This window comes from Bombus pascuorum, chromosome 8, assembly GCF_905332965.1.
Source record: "Bombus pascuorum chromosome 8, iyBomPasc1.1, whole genome shotgun sequence".
In the NCBI taxonomy this organism is placed as follows: domain Eukaryota; kingdom Metazoa; phylum Arthropoda; class Insecta; order Hymenoptera; family Apidae; genus Bombus; species Bombus pascuorum.
This window is the reverse complement of record NC_083495.1, coordinates 5419178-5440607: the sequence shown is the minus strand read 5'-3', so window position 1 is coordinate 5440607 and position 21430 is coordinate 5419178. Positions and strand designations below refer to the sequence as shown.

At 44.8% G+C, this 21430-nt stretch overlaps 2 protein-coding genes across 7 annotated transcripts in view; both read right to left on the bottom strand.

The window, feature by feature from the left end:
* Positions 1 to 1015: 1015 nt before the first annotated feature.
* LOC132910103 (nidogen-like) lies at positions 1016 to 16052 on the bottom strand. Of its 5 annotated transcripts, XM_060965559.1 has the most exons (21): positions 15692 to 16052; positions 9247 to 9525; positions 8911 to 9116; positions 8743 to 8834; positions 8488 to 8634; positions 7861 to 8094; positions 7037 to 7562; positions 6660 to 6826; positions 6379 to 6510; positions 6208 to 6306; positions 5662 to 5835; positions 5068 to 5205; positions 4553 to 4678; positions 4310 to 4432; positions 3701 to 4044; positions 2853 to 3189; positions 2516 to 2744; positions 2180 to 2355; positions 1963 to 2071; positions 1598 to 1716; positions 1016 to 1429 (listed from the first exon to the last, which is right to left on the bottom strand). In XM_060965559.1, exons 1-21 carry the CDS (start codon positions 16016 to 16018, stop codon positions 1302 to 1304), a joined length of 4212 nt encoding a protein of 1403 aa, XP_060821542.1. In that variant the 5' UTR covers positions 16019 to 16052; the 3' UTR covers positions 1016 to 1301. The 5 variants fall into 5 exon arrangements, with proteins under 5 accessions (XP_060821542.1, XP_060821543.1, XP_060821544.1 ...); XM_060965560.1 differs by lacking the exon at positions 4310 to 4432 and having other exon boundaries at positions 15692 to 16051; XM_060965561.1 differs by lacking the exon at positions 5068 to 5205 and having other exon boundaries at positions 15692 to 16050.
* A 1751-nt stretch (positions 16053 to 17803) lies between these two features.
* Positions 17804 to 21430, bottom strand: part of LOC132910091 (uncharacterized) — a 258457-nt gene continuing 254830 nt past the window's right edge. The window contains exons 15-16 of one of the 2 annotated variants that reach the window (XM_060965535.1): positions 20952 to 21221; positions 17804 to 20859 (exon numbers count right to left, since the gene is read on the bottom strand). In XM_060965535.1, the coding sequence (XP_060821518.1) occupies positions 20669 to 20859; positions 20952 to 21221 (461 nt within the window). In that variant the 3' untranslated portion in view covers positions 17804 to 20668. Of the gene's footprint in view, positions 20860 to 20951; positions 21268 to 21430 lie in introns of both variants that reach the window. The other variant, XR_009658683.1, reaches the window with a different exon arrangement.

The following is a 21430-nucleotide window of genomic DNA, read 5'->3' as shown; positions in this document are numbered from 1 at the left end:
AGTTGGGGTCGATCGATGAAAAAGCCGTGTAATTTCTCGGTGAGACAGAAGGCGGAGGACTCTTCTGTCATACATTTCTTTCCCGGCTGAACAGTGGAAATACGAGAAAACTCCTTGGAGACGCATTACTAGAAGATTCTTGTCTCTACGTTTGTGGTGGTGAGCTAAGTTTGATGCCCTTTGTCGCTTTCTCTTGCTTGCCGTCGCTCCTCTTCGCTTCAGCACCCATTGCATCGTCGTTGGACCGCAACGACTCTTTGTCGATTTTGCGGTCAGCCAATTAAACGCATTCAAAGAGATTGCAGTAAGGAAAATTTAATTGTCTTACCCGGATTATTCGTCAATAAATCCTCTTTGCGATACAGATGCCGATACCACTTTTCAATCAACCTCTCCTTTTGCTACTTTATCTTCTTTCTCGTGGTGCTTCTACTTTTAGACTTCAGCTTCGCGAAGAAAGGTAATTGATCGTAGGTAAGCGGAGATTCGTTTTTATATCGCGACTTCCAGCCGTGTTATTCTTATTAGGCCTGTAAGTAGTTGCTTATTAACGTTATATAGCGGCGGGAAAATGAAATGGCCGGCTGTTACGTCGGTAATGAACACAGTAATTGGCTTCCTGTTCACGGGCTTGCCTTCGTAGTGGATTACTGCGCGGAGGTTTCGGTTCGGTATAGAATGGCGTTCAAAAGCCGAACCAAAGCTTCGGTATCTTCAGCTAGCGAGAACAATTTTACTTTTTTCTCTGTTACTAGTACGTCGACAGAGCGTCGCCTTAGTACTCTTAATCGTTTAGGAAATTAATCTCTTCTGCCTCTTCTTCTTCTTTTGCTTTAACGTAGTTGCCTGTCAGTTCGAACGAAGTTCCCACTTCGTGCATAGATGAAGACACTTTACATGCAAGAACTTGTACAACTTTTCACTGATTACGATATAAAAGGATAACAGAGCTATATAAAATATATACTCGCCCTAGTAACAAGATATCGCATAAAAATATGATAGACAGGGTGTATTCCTTATTTTATTATTTTACTTTTATTAAATAACGTGTCATCGAGTCGCAGCACCATACAGCCAGCTTCACGCTGCGAACTCCGTATTTTAGATACAAAAGATTGTATTACTCGAAAACGAGGACGATAAAAACTAATCATACAAAGTAGAATATTATAATTTACACGTAATCTAAGAAGTGGTCCGACGCCACCCCAGCGGTCAAATAACAAACATTCTTTTGTTTTGATCGGCTGACCAAGCCTTGTGATGTCTTCTGAATCTTCCGCGACCAATTACAAGCATTACTGTGTGTCAGTACATGGTCCTGTCGCGTCGTCCGCACACGCACACGTTCTACCGCTTTGACCATTCGGCAGACATAGCTGATCCTTGTTACACCTTCCGTTTTCGAACTGACAGGCGTTGGTCACTGTCGTGAACAGACAAACGATAATTTACGACGATGATTAATCCAATCATCGTTACGGTACGAACGATAATACGGAATTATGGTATTCGATCCGTTTAATATATTTTTAAGAGGGTGATCAGTTTGACGGAGAACAGGAGAGGAACGATGACATAAAACTTGATTTACCTCTCGGGCACGACTCAGGAACGACGACTATTCCGTATAATTTACCGCTTCCCCCTGGTGGTACCGATATGGGCGGCTTCCTGTCCCCGGTGCTCTTCATGGCAACTTCGATTTTGTGACTACGACGGTAAATAATGGATGATTGAAATATCTCCGAACTTGCATGGTAGTCTACTCGATTTTCCTAGCTCGTTATGATTCACGCTTAAGCTTTACTATCTCGAAAGATATTTTACTGACTGTTCGATAACGCTGAAAGCGTTTTAACTACGATATCGCTCGAATATTCAATTTATGTCGAGTATCTTTTTGTTTAGGCCGAGTACAATACGAGATAACGAAGTGCTGTTTTATCGACAACTTACGTCTTCCAATCGGTCCAATAATAATTCTGCTGGGAAATCGCGAGACCAAACGGATAGGTGAGCTCGTTGGCGATCACGTTAATATTTCTGCTATCGATTTCCATGCAGCCTGTGAACGATTATAAAAAAAAACATGGGGTGAAATAATCGAGTTACGAGACGATGATCGTGGCGTGTCTGTTAGCAGAGAAAATTTCATGGGGAGATCTGTCCTTACTTATCGTAAACGTTCCAGCGTCCGCCCAGCACAGCTCATCCATCGCCCAATCGATACTTAATGAATTCGGTAACTTCACATAATCCCCTTGAAGGAAGATTGCACGACCGGTTCCATCCTCGTTGGCCCACTCCAATTTCGGTGACGCACGGTTCCAATCCGACCAAAATATCTTCCTGCAAACGATCAAATTTCCTCATTTCGTGTTACAAGCTTTTACATTTTCTCCTTAAGCTAATACCTTTAAATTATAATTAATTTCCAGGCAACAGACGCTTTGCGTTGCAATTCACTGGCTAGCGAATGGATGATCGAATTCGAAAAAACAATACTCACCCGCGATACGGGTGTACAGCTATTCCTCTAGGATTGACCAGTCCGTCCGAAACGAGCACCTTTCGCTTCTTCGTCTCGAGATTGGCTACCTCGACGGTCGTTTTGCCCGAGTCGGTCCAGAAAATATTTCTTGAGATCCAATCGACCGCCAGTCCCTCGGGGCTGCTAACTTTCGGCAAGAACGTCTCAGCCATCGATCCGTTGTACGTTAACTCGATTATTCGATTACCTGGAAAATAAATCTCGTCTAGACAGAGCTTCTTCGCTGGTGATATTTTCGTCAGAAATTTCCTCCGTAATCCCGGCGACGTAAAGTTTCAAGAATATTGACATTTACCGGTGATGTCGCTCGAGTAGGCTTTCCCGTTCATGCAATCGATGTCGATCGCAATAGCCATCTGTGTGTACGCTATGTAAATCGGGCTACCGAGATTTTCGTGCGTCGGCGCGAACGGAATCCTCAACGTAGCCATTCCTTGATTCACCAACAGGAAGTTTGCTTCGTGTTTTGGTCTTTGCTCGCAGTTGGTCCCATCTCCGGTGAAACCTTCGTTGCATACGCAAGCAAACTGATTTTCTCCGGCCGCCACACACGTAGCGTCTGGCGAGCAGATCGTTGGTTCGTGTCTGCAGGATGACTGGGGCAAACACGTAAAACCGTCGCCATAATAGCCCTGCAAGCAGTCACAATTCGTTAGACAACGATATTCGTATCGAATGAATTAGTTGTAGCTTTATGTACTGCGTTAGAGAATAAAGGATAGTCGTGTCTGACCATCTACGTCTTGTTTCTACTGTCACGACTCATATAATTGCGCGTTTACATTTCGCCAATAACTTTCTTACACATTTTGAAATATCCTATAAAGTTGTCAACTATGTCTGACTACCGACCATTCGTTTATACTGTTTCGTTCTGAAGCACTTTCAAAGTTGTGCGATCAGTTACATTCTTTCTCTACTTTGTAAATCTTACGAGACTACTACTGGTGCTATGTCTGGCTACACTTAGTCCACTACTACTGTTCCCGCTCGAACAGAGTCCAAAGTTAACTGTTCGGTAGCATTTTTATACCACTTTCAAATGCTCCATCGAATTATCAGCAACTCCATCAATATCTCATCTCACCAATTTCACCTAGAAACCCATAATCCAGGACGAATTTGCGGATTCAATAAACATACCGGCTGGCAAACGCAGGCGAAATTCGCGGAGGTTTGATTGTAGCCACAGACCGCGTTCCTGCCGCAATTATTCAGCACGTTGCAGCCAATGTGGTTCTCGACGCATTGACGGACTCCGTCACCGTTGTATCCCTCGATGCAGACGCACTTGTAGCCACCTTCGCCGGTGGATACGCACTGCGCGTTTACGTGGCACTGAGATGGATTCGTTGAGCAGTCGGATACCACGCAGCGACCATCGACCATACTGAATCCTGGATTACACGTGCACTCGTACCGCGAGTTTGCCGGATTGTACGAGCATCGTTCGTTCTCCAGACAATCAGTGGTGCTGCTGCATTCGTCTGCATCAGAAACGATCGTTCAAGCAAACGAATTCTGACAATCAATCGTGATTCGTTTCAGGAATGTTTTTACAATTAATTTTATCGTGTGTGATCATGCAATTGTGGAAGTGTTAAAGCGACGTTTCTCGGCTTTCACGAGCACAGACTAAATAGAAGCAAGTACAAGAGAATTCGTAATTTTAAGATAGACATTTTACGTGTAAAAATGTACGATAGAGGAATTGAAAAAAATAGAAAAAAAAAATATGGAAGGTGATATGACCGATAGCACTGCACGTAGTTCCGTCCCCTTCGAATCCTGGATTGCACACACACTTGGCTAAGGACTCCTCCTGCTGGCAAGACGCGTTCGGGTCGCAAATGTCCACCTCCAAACAGGACACCTCTGTGCCAGAACAACACTTTTCATTCACTCGATAAATAACAACGCCATGGTAGTTTGCCTCGAATGTGAAAGGTGATATTTCGTGGGGTCGAAGGAAGAACAAGATGCAAGTTAACGTACCTGTTTTTACACACTCCATACCATCGCCCTCGTAACCAGGATTGCAGCGACACTCGTAGTCCCCGGTGGTAGCCATGTAGATACATTGGGCGTAGGGGTGACACCTGTTCACCACGTTGCATGACACTGGACACAAGCGTGTGCAATTACGATAATGCTCTACCCGATGATCCGTAATTGCTTCGACTATCCACGTCCGAGCGTTTCGTGACGGGTTTTTGCGAGTCGATCGCATTGATCGCGTTTGAAAGCGCTTACGCCTTCGTGGAGACGTGCCAAATGTTTTGTAACAGGTTGACCGTCATATTGCTCGCGTGATATTAATTGTCGAGTTAAACCATATCGTTTTATACACTAGTATTTTAAAATTGTCAATACGACAGTAAATCTGTTGGTAAATATATTAGATAGTGAACGAAAGAAATTTAATCGATGTGTGCAGGAAGCGTGTAGTTCGTGCGAAAGATTTTGTTAATAGGCAAAATTAGCGGAAGCCAAGCTGAGTATCATCGTACAGTGAAATCCAGATGGACCCAATGTTTCGTGGTTGAATCCGGGCCGAGGCACGCAAATCTTCTTTGAATGGTCGTAACTGTGACTCCAAGGACATACGCAGTGGTCTTCGTAGCATTCCGGGACTGGGTATGCCGATACTAGAACGCATGATGCAAACCGTTCGTCGCTGCTGGTTAGTAATCATCGCAAATCACACGGGATAATTATAATCATTTCGTATTTTGTGCTATCACGGCTCTGCATCGAATCGTGTTCTACGTGCGATTAGTTGTCATGCATCGATACGTGTCAATCCGCTTGAGGATTATATTTGTAATTAAATTTAATACTTCTATAATCTTCTTCCTCGAAAGATTAAAATTTCTATCTATTTTAAATTTATAATTAAATTTAGAATTTCCGTGTATTCCCTTCGTCATAAGACTGAAACTCTCATTACGATTTACTTAAATCCTCAAATTCGTAATATAAATATTTTCTCGTGCAATTTCACCATTTCAAATTCTCAAAGCCAAGACTAATAAACCAAACGAATTCGAATGACACTGCGGTCGAAGAATGCGTTTGTACGAACGTCCCTTTGTTGTACTTACAGTCCCGATCGGGGGAGACGTCAGCAGGTCTCCCAGATCCTTCCTGCGGCATACATTCGTTATTCCGATATTCCCATCCCCTTGGACACCAGCACATCTCCTCCACGCACTGCGGTTTCGGCGGTTCGTCCACTGCGGTTGTCTCTGCTTCCGGGTAACACGTGTAGCCATCGCCTGGAAACGATAGCGATCGTTGACACGGAAGGTTATCGCGAGATTCGTTTGCAAATCATCGCATAGTGGGACAAGAGGAAATTGCACGATTTCGTACGAATCGCCCGAAACCATTGTGATTCCGTAGTAATTTAATTTTAACATCGCCTCGCAAGTTTCTGACTAGCTACAATGGAATTAGCTGCTTGGTAGTTGCGTTTGAAGATATTGAAATTTGTATTAGCAGGTGGATTCAATTACTTTTGCAAAGTACCATAATATTTCGGACTAATTCGATATCCTCTGTAATACACGAAATATTTCAAATTTAAATCAGAGGATTAAATCGATTTGCAGAATGTTTCGTTGCGTTATCATGCATTAAATGCTTACCAACGAAGCCTGGTAAGCAGATGCACACGTGCTTCTGCCTCTCGGTGTCGAAATTGCAGATACCATTGGACGAGCAGTTATCCTCGACATCACAGGAAGCTGCAACAACTCGTCGTATAGTACCAACCCAACTATTTACCATGTAAAAAATCAGACAATGAGCGTTCTTACCACGTTGCGTCGTGGGATAGCAACCCTGTTCGGTATCTTCGAATCCAGGCAAACAGATGCAGTTAGGCGCACCTTCGATCATCACGCATTGCTCGTAATTCCCGCATCTTGTTTCCTCGCAAGAAGGAAGACCTGTATTTTCAACAAAAGATACGCTACTTATTGACAATTCGTAAAACAGAGTCTCACCGTGGAGAACCTCGAAAATATCGATTTTCCAGTCGAACTAGTGGCTAGGCGAGTTATCAGACTACGGTAATATCCGTTCGTTGGTAACTCACTTTCGCAGATCCGACCGTCACCGGAGAATCCGGGTCTGCACTGACACGTGTGGCTGCCTTCTTGATTAATGCACTGCGCGTCGGGAGAGCACATGTGATTTCCGGCGGTACATTCGTTCACATCCACGCAAACTGCGCTTCCGTCTTCCTCGTACAAATACTGATAGCTGATAACAAAAAGAGAAAATTGCACGTTTCCGCGAGAAGAGTATGACCGAGGTGATTTATCTACAAACGAAATAAAATCCTTTCCGATTTTTCAACGTATGTAACCGTACTACCATAAGAACGAGAAGAAGATATACTTTTGACGTTTTCCTAAATCTTATACGCGATCTTCGGAGAATACACGCGTAAATCAAAGTGAAACTTCTTACCCAGGATTGCAGACACATTTAAAGCTATCGCCATCGACGACGCAGAAGCTGTGGTCGCTGCAGGTCTCCCTTCCCTGGATACAGGGATCTTCTTCTTCGAGGGGCGCCACTTTTGTATTCACCGCGAAACGTATAATTCCCTCGGTTGCCTCGTAAGTAGTAACACCTCTGTAGAACTTCAATCTGGTCGTGTCATCCTCGGGTTCGACGTTCAGATACGGGCACTCGTTATAAACGATAGTTTCGTCTTGGATAAAAGCGAGTTCTTGCTCTTCCCCGCCTTCGTTCAGTTTGCAAGTTCTTTCGCTTTGCGCGCGGATAACGCCGGCTTGCGCTCTCGTATAAAGTTCATCGTAGTCACCGTAATCGACCTTGGTGTCTCTTGCCAATTGTGGCAACGTACCTTCGATCATTGCCTCCACTTTCAGCTGACCGAACACGTCCAACCCGAGGTAATTGCTTCGTATCGTTAGTTTGTCGTCCGTTGACGGATACGTCAGCACCGTCGTATGATTGAACATGCCCCCTGAATCGATCGTTTCTCTACGTTAACCATTGTTAACAATGGTTTCGTCTTGAGTCTTTGGTTTTGTTAGGAAATAATAGGGAAAGGGAATAATAAAACGGAATAAAGCTAGGAGAAGCGATGTAGAATAATTGTATAGTGCTCTGCTGACAAGAAGTCATTTGTCAGGCGATACAACTTGTAGAAACAATCTACCAACCAGTGTGATGAGACGATGCTCCTTTCACTCTGTGAAGTTAGACTGGTATTTTGTTCGTGAAGCTTGTCAGCAGTACACTGTAACATCGTCGGAAAGTACCTGTAAGCTCGTATCCATTTTTCGTCTCGCCGATCGGTTTAGCGAACAGCCAACCGATCACATTGCCCAGATTACCCAACAATTGGAAACTGGCGCCAATTTCCTCGGGTACTCTCGATAGAGCCGTGTACGTTCTTCCATCTTTCGGTTGCACGTAGCATTGAAGATCTCTCGCAGGAAATTCCACGTCGTTGATCGTACCGGAAACGCGGCCATTTACACGCAGTGGAATATCTACAAATTTGTACAATCCTTTAAATTTTCTTAGCTATTAACTGAAATTAGCTTGTACTCGTCGTAAACCACGGTGGTCGGTTACAGAATCTTGCTATTCAAAGGGCCTAGTTCCGAGAATCTGCTGTTTTACGAGGTCATCGAAAGAGCCGCGTAGTTAGTTGCCGTGATCTATGAATAGATCAGAGAGAACGCGACCGGAATCGTCCGTTGTCGGAGTTCGTTTCGCGACACTTGTCGCTGTCGAAAAGGGAAGAGTCGGTTAAAAGTACGGGCACCTCTTGAAAGCGAATTTTTATGTAGCGTGGCTACATCAAAGGAACGTGACTCGCGTATAATTGAGGGGGTTGCTGACTTTACGGCGAAGTGGAACCGTGAAACGACGATTCTCACCGTTTGGCAGGCAGGATTTTCCATTGCCGAAGAATCCTTGCTTGCAGTGGCAGCAGAAGCCCACCTCGTAGTCGACACACGTCGCCCTGCTGTGGCAAGTCGTTGCTCCTATTCTACAATTTGGTACCTGATTCGATGCGCTGCTATCTGATCGATAAAGCAATAAGGAAACACATGGTACAGTCTGAAGAAAAACGATCGAACGAAAAATTCCAGCAATCTAAGCTAAGGATTGATGGTCGATAGAAAATTTACCTTCGATATTGTCGGGAACTTTCACGTCGCTGTCATCGGAGATCGGTCCTACTTGGAACAGCCACTGTCCAGGTCTGTTCACGTTCGACCATCTGAAGAACAACGAAGATTACTTTCTCGATCAAGGACAAGATAAATCGTACTTTAAACAGCCATCCAGTGACTCACTTGTCGACATTCTGAATCTGATCCGTCCCGGAACCCTTCAACGTGTACATTCTTCCTTCGCTCATTAATCCTGCTTGTGCCTTCGCGTCAGGCAAACCATTCGGATGCGACTCACCTTGAATCCATTGTACACCATTCTCCGGATACAATAGTTCCACGTAAGAATGCGTGCCATTTGACGAGATAGCTACCTGGTACGTGTTCACCTAAGAGGAATCGAATTAAATCAGAAAGAACGAAAGACAGTGATCGGTATCGTCTCGTTTATTTAGCGGTGTATCTTGCACGTGAGAAAATTTGCCTTTATTCTTAGCAAGTCGACTCACTTCCACTCACCTTGTCGCTCTTTCCGTTATAGTATCCAACGGCCAGCCATGTGGCGAGGAAAACATGAGTCGGTACGAAGTCTGCGGCGTCCGTGAAAGCGCTACGTACCATTCCTCCGGCTCTGGCAAGCACTGTCGGTGCGTCCGTTTCGCCATAATACACTCTTCCAGAACTGCTAGTGTCAACGTGTGTATAGAGCGGCGCGATAACCGGATCGTCAAGCGGGAATGCGATATTGAAAAACCTTTGCATGGCCCTTGCGAAAGAGAGGACGCCATTTCCGTTTACCTGCAACCAGGTAAGGTAATCTTTTTAGCCCTTACTTTTTTATTCAACTCTTCGTAATTAAAAGTCTCATTACGCGAATGAGAATCGAAACGGAAGATCTCACAGGCTGTGCCGGCAAACTTTCGTTATCCGTTCGATGCAATCCAGAGATAAAATTTCCCCAACGGTCTTTATCCAACTTTTGCTTCACATCTCCTACAGGGAGGTTTCTAAATTTCTCCACCTTCTACGATGCGATCCTGCCTCCAGGTAGGAATCTGCATATCTAGATTCTCTTTAATCCGAGAGAAACCGTGAAATAAGGACTAGGAGAACTCAAGAAATTTTCGATAGCTTCTGAACACGTTTTACGTTCTCGTTTAGTAGTCCAATCACCTTCTTCTCTATAATTAAAATTTTAAATCTCACAACTTCCTTATCGCAACATCGATTCAACGAGCGGTCATTAAAATTAAAGAGTGGAGAAAGACGACGTTCTGCAGAGTTTCCTAGACGCATGTGTAGTGGTTATTAGACAGGTAAATAGTATGAGCACGTGTCGGGAATCCATGGATGATGTAACGAGACGTCTCGTATGTACACCAAAAGTCATTCACCCGGTGTATGCGTCGTTTAACGAAGTTGAGACACTAGAAAGGGCTCGAGTTTGAAACTGCTCAGCTTGATGCCACGCGTCTGAGAGAGTAGACGTCGTTCCGTCAATTGGCTAAACTGAAAGGCGCGCGCGTTGCTCCACATTCGTGGCGGGAGCAGCTGTGCCGTCGACGCCACGGAGAAATGATTCCCAACGTTTCACGAGGACCAAATTAAAACTTCACCGAAACTCTATTTTTGCTTCCCCGCGAATGTTTTCGTCGGCTGGACCTCTGTCTACGCGCGGCCTACTTTGTCGCGTATTTTTGGGTCACCGAGATTCGAATCTGGAAGAAGAGATTTAAACGCCTGAAAGTTGTTGACAACTTTGGTTTTCGTTTGGGAAATATTTTTCAAAACGATGCTTCGATTTTGGTAAACGTAATTGCGAAATAATGCGAGGATAGTAGGCGAAATTCGATAGAGATTCAAATTCAAATGTTGAATCTCTTAGTTTCCAGATCGTATCTTTGAATATTCGACTGTGACGCTGTATCAAATGCCTACCAAGCGGACAATTTCATGGCTCAATACGATTATGAAACAGTGTCATAACACGCATGAACGATGCGCTTCCAGGTCGAGTACCAAATAAATGGAAAGACGGAAGTGAAGCTTCGTAGTTAACGACCCTGGCTAATTGACGAAGTTTAACACGTCAACGAAATTCCGGCCTGGTTTCGACCGCTCTCACGTCCCGATTTCTCTGCTCCAACTTCTGATTGTTCAACGCTCGTATTGTTTTCACGTGCTACTGATATTACTATCGTGTCGAATTTAACACCCAAGCCTGCGCGTATTATTCAACGAGCGATCTGGTCGCAAGAATTGACACAAATTAAATTGACCAGACAATGATCCTCTTCATCAGGCGCCGACTCGCTGTCACGTTGTTCTTTAAATGCGTGGCATTATATGCATACAGTTTTATTAAATTATTTGGTTTTTTTATTCGTTTTATTTTCTAACTATCCGGATTTTTTCGGATTTTAAAAGAATTCTTACGATCTCTCAAAGTCTGCTTTACTTTTTCAATTGCACAATTTCATCCCGATTCAACGTCTGTCTCTTTAGTTTCGCACAATTTCATCCTGTGACTTCAACGCGAAGAAACAGCTCTAATTCTGCTTTGAAACCGTGTCGTGGTCAATCGACCCTTTTCTTCGCGATCGATGCGACCAATTTCACGCCATTGGAATCTAATTGAAAAAAGGTTCAAGGAAAAGAAAAAACGAGTGGAAAAAGAAAAGAGTCCACATCCAAGCCCCGTAATTATTCCGATCAACCGTCCAGCTTTGCTCTCCTTTTATTCCCGGCCACGATCGATGACAATCAGCAGTTAGCCATTTCCGATTAGATGATTTTTCGTGCGATAATTACGAGGATTGGCAAACCGGGATCACCGATAATCGATGGGACATGGCAACCAGCTCGAGAGTGGACATCGATCGCGTCTTCTCTGTCCTTCTCTCTCTTTCTCCTCTCTTTCTCTCGATCCGTACTCGAACGTTTTGACAGTGGCGAGTTTCGAGAGGAGAGTCGGGACTAACGCTATCTCCGTCGGGGCTATCGCTTGGGTCGTAGGTCACAGCTGAGCCGATGACACACACTCACACACGTAATCCCCGGTAATCGTGAACGCGAGAGAAAACGGTGAAAATAGATAGAGGCTGCCTGGAAGTAATACGACGAATCCATCTTACTCGCCGATTCTCTTCCTGATGTCATTGATTATGCCAGCTGCTCGTTCGTTAAATAAAAACCCGAGGGGACTCGCATCGAATGGAATAATTCAAATGAACCGGCTGTAATTCCACCTCCTGGTAATTTTAAATATATACGACGACACGATCAAGCAGTTGGTTAGATTTATTGTCTGTTACTGGGATAATTTTTCGCTCGTTCAAATAATGAATTTCCGCGGGCTGTTATTCGAATTTAGCTCAGGGGAAAGAGGACTTTCACAAGCAGAGAGATGTTATCTCGATAGCTCTCGAAACTTCAACAAAATTAAACGCGAAAGAAGAGATCACTGGGACGCGGTCTCTGGAAAACCGCATCCCACGAGAGCTTCAATTAGTCGGGTAAACAACAACCGCGACTCCGCTAAATGCCAACTTCGTGCACGTTTAAACTTCAAAATTCGATCGTTTCACGGGACACTTTACAGGAATAACGAGCAGAGATTCGCGGTCTGGGTATGATCGTGCAATTGCGCCTGGAACCTATGTGTTTCCAACGTTAGCTAACGATCACACTCTCGTCGAAGATCGTTCCGAGACCGAACGATTCACTTTTCTTTCTTTTTACGAGGATAGATCATGTTTTCGAGACACGGGGTGGACAAGGCGAGTCGCACGCGCTAACGCAATCGTGTAATCGGCCGCAATCATTCTGATGACTGCGAATCGTCGACGATAAGCGACGAAATAGAGATGATTGTCGTGTAGGCAGAGCTTCTAAGTAGACCGTCGCGGATATATCGCAGCTCGTATCTGTGTCAATCAATTCGTCGGACCTAACGCAGGTTTGCATGCCAAACATCTATTCAAGTTTCAATCCCTTCGATTCTCCTAAGAAATTGCATTTAGATTCAGACATTTTCGTCGCGTGCGATAAATTATCAGACATTTACCGCCTGATTCTTTGTTCCTGATTGCCATCTAACGCGACGATTGCCCGTTAATCGACTGCACTTTGTTTTCGTAATCGCTCGATTTAGAGTCGTTAAATCAATGGGACGTATTTGACAGTGGCGGTGTAACGTTTTACAGTAAGCGACACGCGCTTCCTTTCGAATTTGTCATTTGCCAAGAGACTGCTTACATTAGAAATAATTTCACACGACTACGTTATTGGCGGTAATTTAATTAACCACGAACTTTTCAAACAAGCCTAATTGGGCTTCGCGACGCGGGATGACGTCGCCGGGAAGATCTGGAAGAATCGTTCGCGGAATTTCACAACGTTCCCGGTGCGCTCCTCCTACAAATCGTCCGCTAACTAATGTGGGAAAACGTCAAGGCTAATTGGCTGCGTTTACGCCGTAAATCGTCGGTCGCATTAACGTCCATCTGGATGCAAATCCACCGGCCGGCTTCCGATACCATTCGTTTAGCGAGATCGTATCGTTCGCGGACGAACACGCGGATAACCAACAGGTATCTCTCTTCGCTCTCGGTTCAATTTCCGCGGAACGGCGCGCAATAAGCGCCGGCTAATTGCCGCTTCGCGCCGTTTCTCCCTTTTCCACTCGATGAATCAAACGCGCGTCGAATCCCACTTACGTATTTATCTATTTAATTAGCGACGTTCGTCGATTATTGTTCGGAAATTTCAGCGCTACTTTTGCCTGCGTGTCTCGTCAGTTTATCGTGCTTCCTCTACATCCTTGCGTAATGGGCAAGAAGGCTAATTAAATATTTATCTGATGCTCGACGGAGCTTAATTACGTGCGGCTGCGCGAAAAACGAACCTAGCTTTCGAGCCAGGGCGAAATGGATCGGGGAAGTCGCAGTTAACAGCGCGCCTGATCCCACCTATCGGGACCACATCTTGATGAACGAGAATGCTCGAATACGCGTATGCTTGTCGCGTATCTTCGCACATCCTCGTGTATCTTCGCGTATCTTTGCAATCGAGACTCCGTTCTCAACTCGTTAACCGAGTATCCTGCGATTATTTGTCGATAATTCGTCCCCCTTCCGGTCGTCGAAAACATTTAGCAGGTTCGTTCGGCCGCGTTCATTCGATAAATGCACGGTGCTGAAACACGAATGGCACGTTGATAACGTGTCCACTATTCGGCACGGCATGACGATCGCGTTATTGAGCGTGTCGATGAATGGAACGGTATACTACGAGATTCATCGTCATCGTGCACGTGGTCGATGTAGTAAAGTAGGGGGTACGGTGAAGTAAGCTATAAAATTATTATTTCCAAGCTATTTTTCTACCAGGTAATTATAATTACGCAACGTTTAACGTATCAATGAAGGACATCTTATTAAGAAGGTAGCAGCCGGTCAACCGTAAATGGGTTCTATCAGCGTCACGAGTCACGGGTTGCAGTTACCTCGAGCCGATCGCGTGTTTTCCTACGTGCGGCTTTTTACGCGGCGATGAAAACATGACGCCGCTCGACATGCATGAGATCACGCACCTTGACTCGCTTGGATCAATTAGAACGAAGATTCATCCGAATACCTACGTCGCATCCGTACGCGTGGGGGAGGCGTACCGTGCAATCAATGTCCATTCAAGCTTCGTACGACGCTTGCGAATCGGTTCGTGGAAAAGTGAGATCACCGGAAAACTAACTACAGTCCTCCTCTAATCTCCCAGTGTTTGCCTTCCATGACTCAATAGCGTTTGCGACTAATCTAATACCATTGTGTCAAAAATTCAAATGTTGATAATTTAAGGACATCTTATCTCTCTCTTCCCTTGTCTCGAAGGAAGAGTTTCATTCTCGAATTGATCCTCGCGTATCTGACAATTGTTTTCGGTGTTCGAGATGTTTCCGTGAAACTGTGAATCTTATCGCAAAGCTCTCGTTCAGCCGATCGTCGAAGAGACGAGTTCCACGTTCGGGGGAACATGATCCGCGTGACAAGTGACGCGTACCGAGACAGAGAATATGAGAAGCTCGTGCGACGACCTAAGCGCAATTAAGCGATTGTGCGCCGGCTGCGGCCGTTTGACCGTCATCGCAGACAATGAATTCGTGTCACGCCAGAAAATGACGCCAGATTAGACCACGAGCCGAATTAAGGGGATGACCGAATGTTCCTGGCTTTCCCTCGTTCCGCGCGAATTAATATCAACGAAACGAAATACATCATCATCGAAAATGTGCTTGCTCCTGCCTTGCCTTCTTCGATCTCTACGCTTTTCGAATTTTCTTTTTTCTCTCCTTGTTATATCCATTGAGGCAAAAGGAAACGATGCGTTTCCCGAGGGAACAGCTTGTTATATTTAAACAAGAGAGGAGAGACGTTTCGTCGTGCAACGCGCACGAGTGCCGGTCCTAATTTAAAACATTAAATAAACGATTTTCCTGTTGCGCTCTCCCTTTCCTCACAAAGCGTAAACAGTGGCACGCGCGCTTCGTGTTTACACAATTTCGCGCGCTGCAAGGGTTATTCGACGTTCGAGCGGCTCCAGCCTGTGGCCCTCTATCGAAGTTTTACCGTGTATTTTTGTGAGCACCGAAATTAAACGGGGCCGGATGCGAGTGGCCACCGATCGTCGCCCGATGGAAAACCACAGAGATCCACGCTGCTGGATAAAAATAACGATTTATCTGTCGAATCGTGTGGCTTCCTGTCCAGCTTTAAAGTAAATCCGGGTGCTTTGCCAATTTAACGCGTAATATAAAACATTTTATCATAAAAACTCTCAACCAATCTCACTTTTTCCAATAAATCCGTTGAAACGCAAGGAAAAGAAATTAGGGCGAAATAAATAAAAATCAATAATCTAGAAAAACAAATCACCAACAAATAAAAAAAATATAAACTGGTGTACTCACGAATATGGAATTGAAGATCTTATCATAGAATGCGATGGGTGTCTTGAGAATTGTCTCTGCGGATAGAAGCAACCCGTTTACGTCCGACTGTAGGATCGAGGAACCAGGTGTCGTGTAAGGGTACAGGTCGTTTTTGTTGAGGGCTGCGGCGAAAGGCGCGAGTATGGCCCCAACCAGGGCCAGCACCACAGCCAGCCGCGAGACGTTGAGAGGACGCGCGCGACGAGTCATTCTCTCTCGGACTGCCTTCACGCTACTGTCGATCGACACCGCCACGACGACGATGAGTTCTCGCTTGCCGCCCCTTAATCGCCTTTGCCCGCTCATCCTCTCGGCCGCTCTTCTTTCGAACGCACGAAACATCGTCTCTCTGCTCTCTCCCGGTGCCGCCGATAATTTCGTGCTACTACCCCCTCCATCGACACAGTCCGTCTCGGATCGCTCGCCTCTATTCCCGCGAGGGCACACGCGAGTATCGTCGCGGTTTCGCGCGATATTGTGGGTGTCTTTATATCTTTTTTAAATTTTTGTATTCGTTTATGTTTCCGATTTTTGCAACCTCTTTGGAACGAAGCTGCTTGCGATAAATATAGAAGCAGCGCAGATTGACTTTGTATTTTCTAGAAGTGCAACAGGTAAACGATAACGGATCAGGATGTGGGAAACGACGAAGTTGATCGTGATATGATCAACCTATTATGTCAGTTATGTTATAAATTTAATTTCTAGTTTAATTATGCTATGAATCTGGCTAATTACGCTACAAATCAAAAGTCCTATATGTTTAAAATTATTGATGTTTGTTATACTACTGTCTAAACGTCATTGTCTTACGTGTTGTTATGTCTACTCAAAATTCTACGAAGCCATGCACTCAGAGTATCCATAAATAATACTTATCCTGTTTACTACAACTGATTACTCTTTGACTCGACTTAATTATCAGGCTTCCGATAACATCTATGACTTCGAATTCATTCATTCCCCCGTTAATTTAGTGTTCTACGTCTCTTTAAATAATTTACGATAGCATCATGGTTGTATAATGCATCCGAAGGGAAATACTGTAGCAAAGATACGCGCTTATTTTTATTCAGCAAAGTGTTATCTATTATCTGTTGCGCGCAACGCAAACGAGTTTCATTTCGCGGTTCATTCAATTGTAGTTTCGATCGCCAAGGTCTGCCGGATTATGCGGCTTGATCTTTGCACGAGCTTTTTAATGATTTAATTATAGCAAGAATCGTCATTCACATCGGGAGCTTTGCAATTGTATTTCAAGGTTGCTCTAATCCACGTGCACATCGAACGATCGTAAAAATTCTGCGATTTCTGTCCAATCTGAATCTTCTAATCTAACGTCTCTTTTAATGAGAATTTATTTCCTACTTCTTCTTAAGATTTAATCTCATTCTTCCGCGAAACGAAACGAAGCAATAATCACAAGGTCGAAAATGTAGAAGAAGTAAATATAATTAGTTTCGCAGGCCTATAAATAACGAATCTACCGGCGAAAACATACAACATAGAGAACATCCATTCGAATAATTCGATCCCATTTCGTTTAAATTCCCCTTTGAAACACCCTTCGTTTCAAATTTGTACGGGGAGTAAGGGACCCCTTGCAGGATGAACACACTAAAGCATATCAGGCTCCCAGGTTGAAATCCACGAAGTTCATTGTTCCTCTTCCGCGTCATTAGTTCGCTTCCGCGACTCGGTTCCGCCTCTAATTACATCCTTACCTGTACCGTGTTCTATTCAATCTCGTACGTTTCGTCATAGATGGTTGTACATAGATCGTGGATGCAACCTCCTTGAGCATTGTTCTTGGCTCGTTGCGAGCTCGCACAAGGATCGTTTGATACTTGGCCAGTCGCGGTCGAACGAAGCAAATTCTACGTTCGCCGCGCACTTCGTCGAGCACCGCGGCTCACAACGCGACCCAATAATTTGTCCGAGGAATTCTTCCGTGGAATCTGGCTTCCCCTTGCCTCCCTTCCGTCCTCTTTGGTCGCTGACCAAATTGCCTGGAATTCGAGGGGGAAAAACTCGTCGGCGCGAACGAGAAAAAAGGTTACAACTGCGATCCGAAAATCCTGCTCGTCTGTATACGTTGTAAATTGATCTTTATTACAAGAAATTACATGACTAATTTGTACATATAAAATATAAATATGATACAAGTACTATGATACAGTAGGCGCGTGTTTACGGTAGATTCTCGTGTATTTCTGTTAGGTATGTGTGCGCGTATGTGTTATACTCTGGGTTGCCCGCTTCCTCGAGCGGGATCATGCGGTGGTCGGTTAAATCCTTAATCGTAAATTGCTATTACTTGTTAAATCGTTTACTAGTCGTATTTCACGGTAGACGGAGTGACGCGCTTCCCTAGCTCGAACGTAAAACGGGTAAGATAGACGGAGAAAAGAAAAGGAAACGAGTAATGTAGGAGACGATTGGAATATCGAATCTCGAGATGGGTTATTTTATTCTGAAACGACATCTTTCTTGGTAAAAAAGAAAGAAGCGATTTCTGGAAGGTACAATCGGGAAGAGAAGATCGTCGTGCGTATTGAACGCCCTTGAACGCGTCTGGAATCGGTCGCAGGACAAGTTCGGATTGAACTGAACCAGAAAGGAAGAAGTTATGAATATCGCACGGAGGACGACGATCGAAGATGATCGATCATGGGACGCGTGTATTCGGCAGTGGCGGGTTAAGAACAATTGGACGAATAGCGTACGGGTTCGTTTAACAACGGACAATGACACAGGAATTTCGGCTTACGATCGATCTGACCGGTAGCTTCGAGAACGATTCTCTGCAACTAGCGGGGATCGGCGATCCTGCGTTGCTCGGTAAGCAGGCTCGTTACTCATTGTGTGCAGCCTTGTCCCGCTTTAATGATTAGTCTTAATCGTCAGAATATACGTCTGACTCGTGATTACGGTCTACAGATACCATCAAATCTGGACAGATAAGACTAAACTAGACACACTATCGCTTCGTTGTTGTTACTGACATTGAGTTGTAAGAAAAATTTCAAGAAGCGAAGCAGCTTTTTCTGGAAATATTTATGAATCGATTTGACGATATTTATAGACCTACGTAGAATCTGGTATGCTTAAATCGTATATGTATAAAAGGGAATTAAGCTCTTAGATTGGCAGTGCGATATGGGCGGGCTAAGATTGCACATCACGTAAGGAGCGAAGAACGCGGATATGATATTATACATAGCCATATACAAGCGATTGAGCGGCAGAGACCCGGACGATTTTCATCGATATAAGCTGCGGACACGGCACAGTTTGTATCAGAAAGCTGGAATCTCTCTGTTTTTGCCGCGCATTACCGGCATTCCCGATTTATTTTCATCCCGTCTATTTTCATTCTCCGTGGCTCGTTCTCCCTTCCACGATCTATACGCCCACGTCTTGGCTCTACGCGTGATTCTCGCGTTTAAACTTCGCGTACTCCATCCTGCTCTCTCTCTCTCTCTTTCTCTCTCTCTTAAACGTTCGCTATGCATCTTTCATCTCACACGAAAAAACAGAGAGCGCTGGCGTACCGAGCAACTTTTACGATTACTAATATGTTTACGGTGGAAAAGTAACACTCTGTCGCGCAGCATCTTTTTCTCGGTTACTTTCGCGCTCGTTATTTCACCCCTCCCGTTGTGCTTTTCTCTCGTGCTCGTTCTCTCGTTCGTTCGCTCGCTCTCACATTCCCATCGGTTCTCATCTTCGCTTCTAAAGTGAATTACAGAGCCCTACGAAGTGCGGTAACTGTTGATAACGATTAAAGCTACGATAATATTCTTGAATTAACGTGCGTGCATTAAATACAATGACTACGACGCGTTTCATCGCCGTTATTTTCCCTTGCCTTTTATTCCGTCAATCGTTTATCATACGAAAGGATTCTCTTGCTTTCTCCTTTAGCGCCACTATCACCCGATGACTACCACCTCTTTATAGTATTACTTATATTCTTTATATCTTCATTTTGCACTGTTTGTCTTTCCTTTATTCTCTCAAATTCGACGTATCATTTTACCATACGAATTCGGTGCGATCCAAAAGAATCTATTCAATTTAAATTTCGATCTCGGATCGTCGATCGAAGATCAGCACCGTAGCGAAAGATCAATGGAATTGCTCTGTCTTTTTTTCCTCTCTTCACCTTCTTATCTTCCATTTCTTAACGTAGAGAGATTCGATGCTCGATCTTCGATCGATCAAGCACGCACGACACACTATAATGATTTTCTTCGATACTGGTTAACTGGTTCTAAACGCACAAAATCACTCGCTGTAATTATCTCAGCGTTGTTCTCGAAGCTTAGCACTCTGAATTGTCAAGTGCAGCTTGTATCATCGAAAGATCATATTTCTCGACGGCTTGGAATTCATTTGGAATTCGAATCAGGAGCAACGACTCAGTGAATTTACCTAACAGTTGAGTCCTCGACGGTCGATCGGTATAAAAAATGCAGCACCAACTCGTACGCTAAATTATTTTAAGTCAACAAGTATGCGTCTCGCGTTCTACACGTTAACAATCGTTCCAACATCGCTAGAACATCTTAGAAATCATCGTAAAAAATCCCCTTCTGTATGGAACGTCGGCATCCAGGAGATAGCCTGAGATCCAAACGCAACAAGTTTCTCGGCTCGTTAACGCGAACGACGCTTTATCCTCGCACAAAAATGGGATGAAAGCTTCCTTACGATCGATTATTACACGTGCGTAACAATGGCAACGACGATCACGATACGACTAAATTTGTCATTTAACAACTATTGGACGGAGTCGAGCGACATCGTGACAACGATTCCCTTTTCTTCTCTTTATTTCTATCTCCCCATCAGCGACCTCGCTCGTCTCGTTTCTAATCGTTCATATAGCGATCCGTTTAGCGATCCGTTTAGCGATCAGCACGCGGTTGAGCGCGCTGACCCAAGTCTAGGTTAGGTGATCCGAATCCCTGTAGGCGATTCCGCTTGTCGCGTGCATGGTTGCCGTGGGCAGGAGTCGAAGCAGGTGATCAAAAGGACATGGCTCTTACAGGCTTGCACTCGCTTCTGCAGGATACACGTCTCTGCCTCGAGCGCTTCCAGGAACGATGGATCTCGCCAGTCCATACTCTCCTCTACGTGAACTACAATAGTAAAACAACTTTATCATAGTAAAACAACTTCCTCTCTCCCTTTCCGACGCAGGAGATCTTTTTGAAAATAGAAACAAACTTACGATCGTAGCTCCAACGAGCATCGGGCACCATCAGGCGCCTCTTAGCGTCACGCAGCTCTAGCCTAAGAAGGCGCTGCCGTAGTCGCAGGTTGTGTATCCTGGACATCGTGCCACGTGGATCCGAGCGCAACCGTGCGCGCCTGTCCAGGATGTCCACGTCCTCGCTTGTGTACGCGAGTATCCCCGGCAGCGCGGATGGCGCCCGTGGCAGATGGGCCCGGCACTGGGCCCGTGACCGGAGCCCGCACTCTGCCACCCGCTGTTCCACCGCTGAAACACCCGCACAACGTCGAGGTTAGAACCCCCAGTGCGCCACCTGAGGAGAACCACCGTACGGAGGGACCATTTTAGAGGGTTTTTACATCGTTTCACGGAGCTTTAGCTGGCAAGCTAAGCTATCTACGTGACTTTATGCAATCGTTAGATGTTACAAACATGCACAGATTTCTTTTTCCGGTTATCGATAGGTTCTTTCTTTT

Bases quoted from the DNA above. Each gene is read 5' to 3' on its own strand.
- LOC132910103 (XM_060965559.1), bottom strand. From the start codon at position 16,018: ATGAGCGGGCAAAGGCGATTAAGGGGCGGCAAGCGAGAACTCATCGTC. The intron at 4,433-4,552 runs GTACGTTAACTT...GTTCTGGCACAG, and splicing joins TATGGAGTGTGTAAAAACAG to AGGTGTCCTGTTTGGAGGTG. The intron at 2,745-2,852 runs GTAAATGTCAAT...TTTATTTTCCAG, and splicing joins CTACTCGAGCGACATCACCG to GTAATCGAATAATCGAGTTA.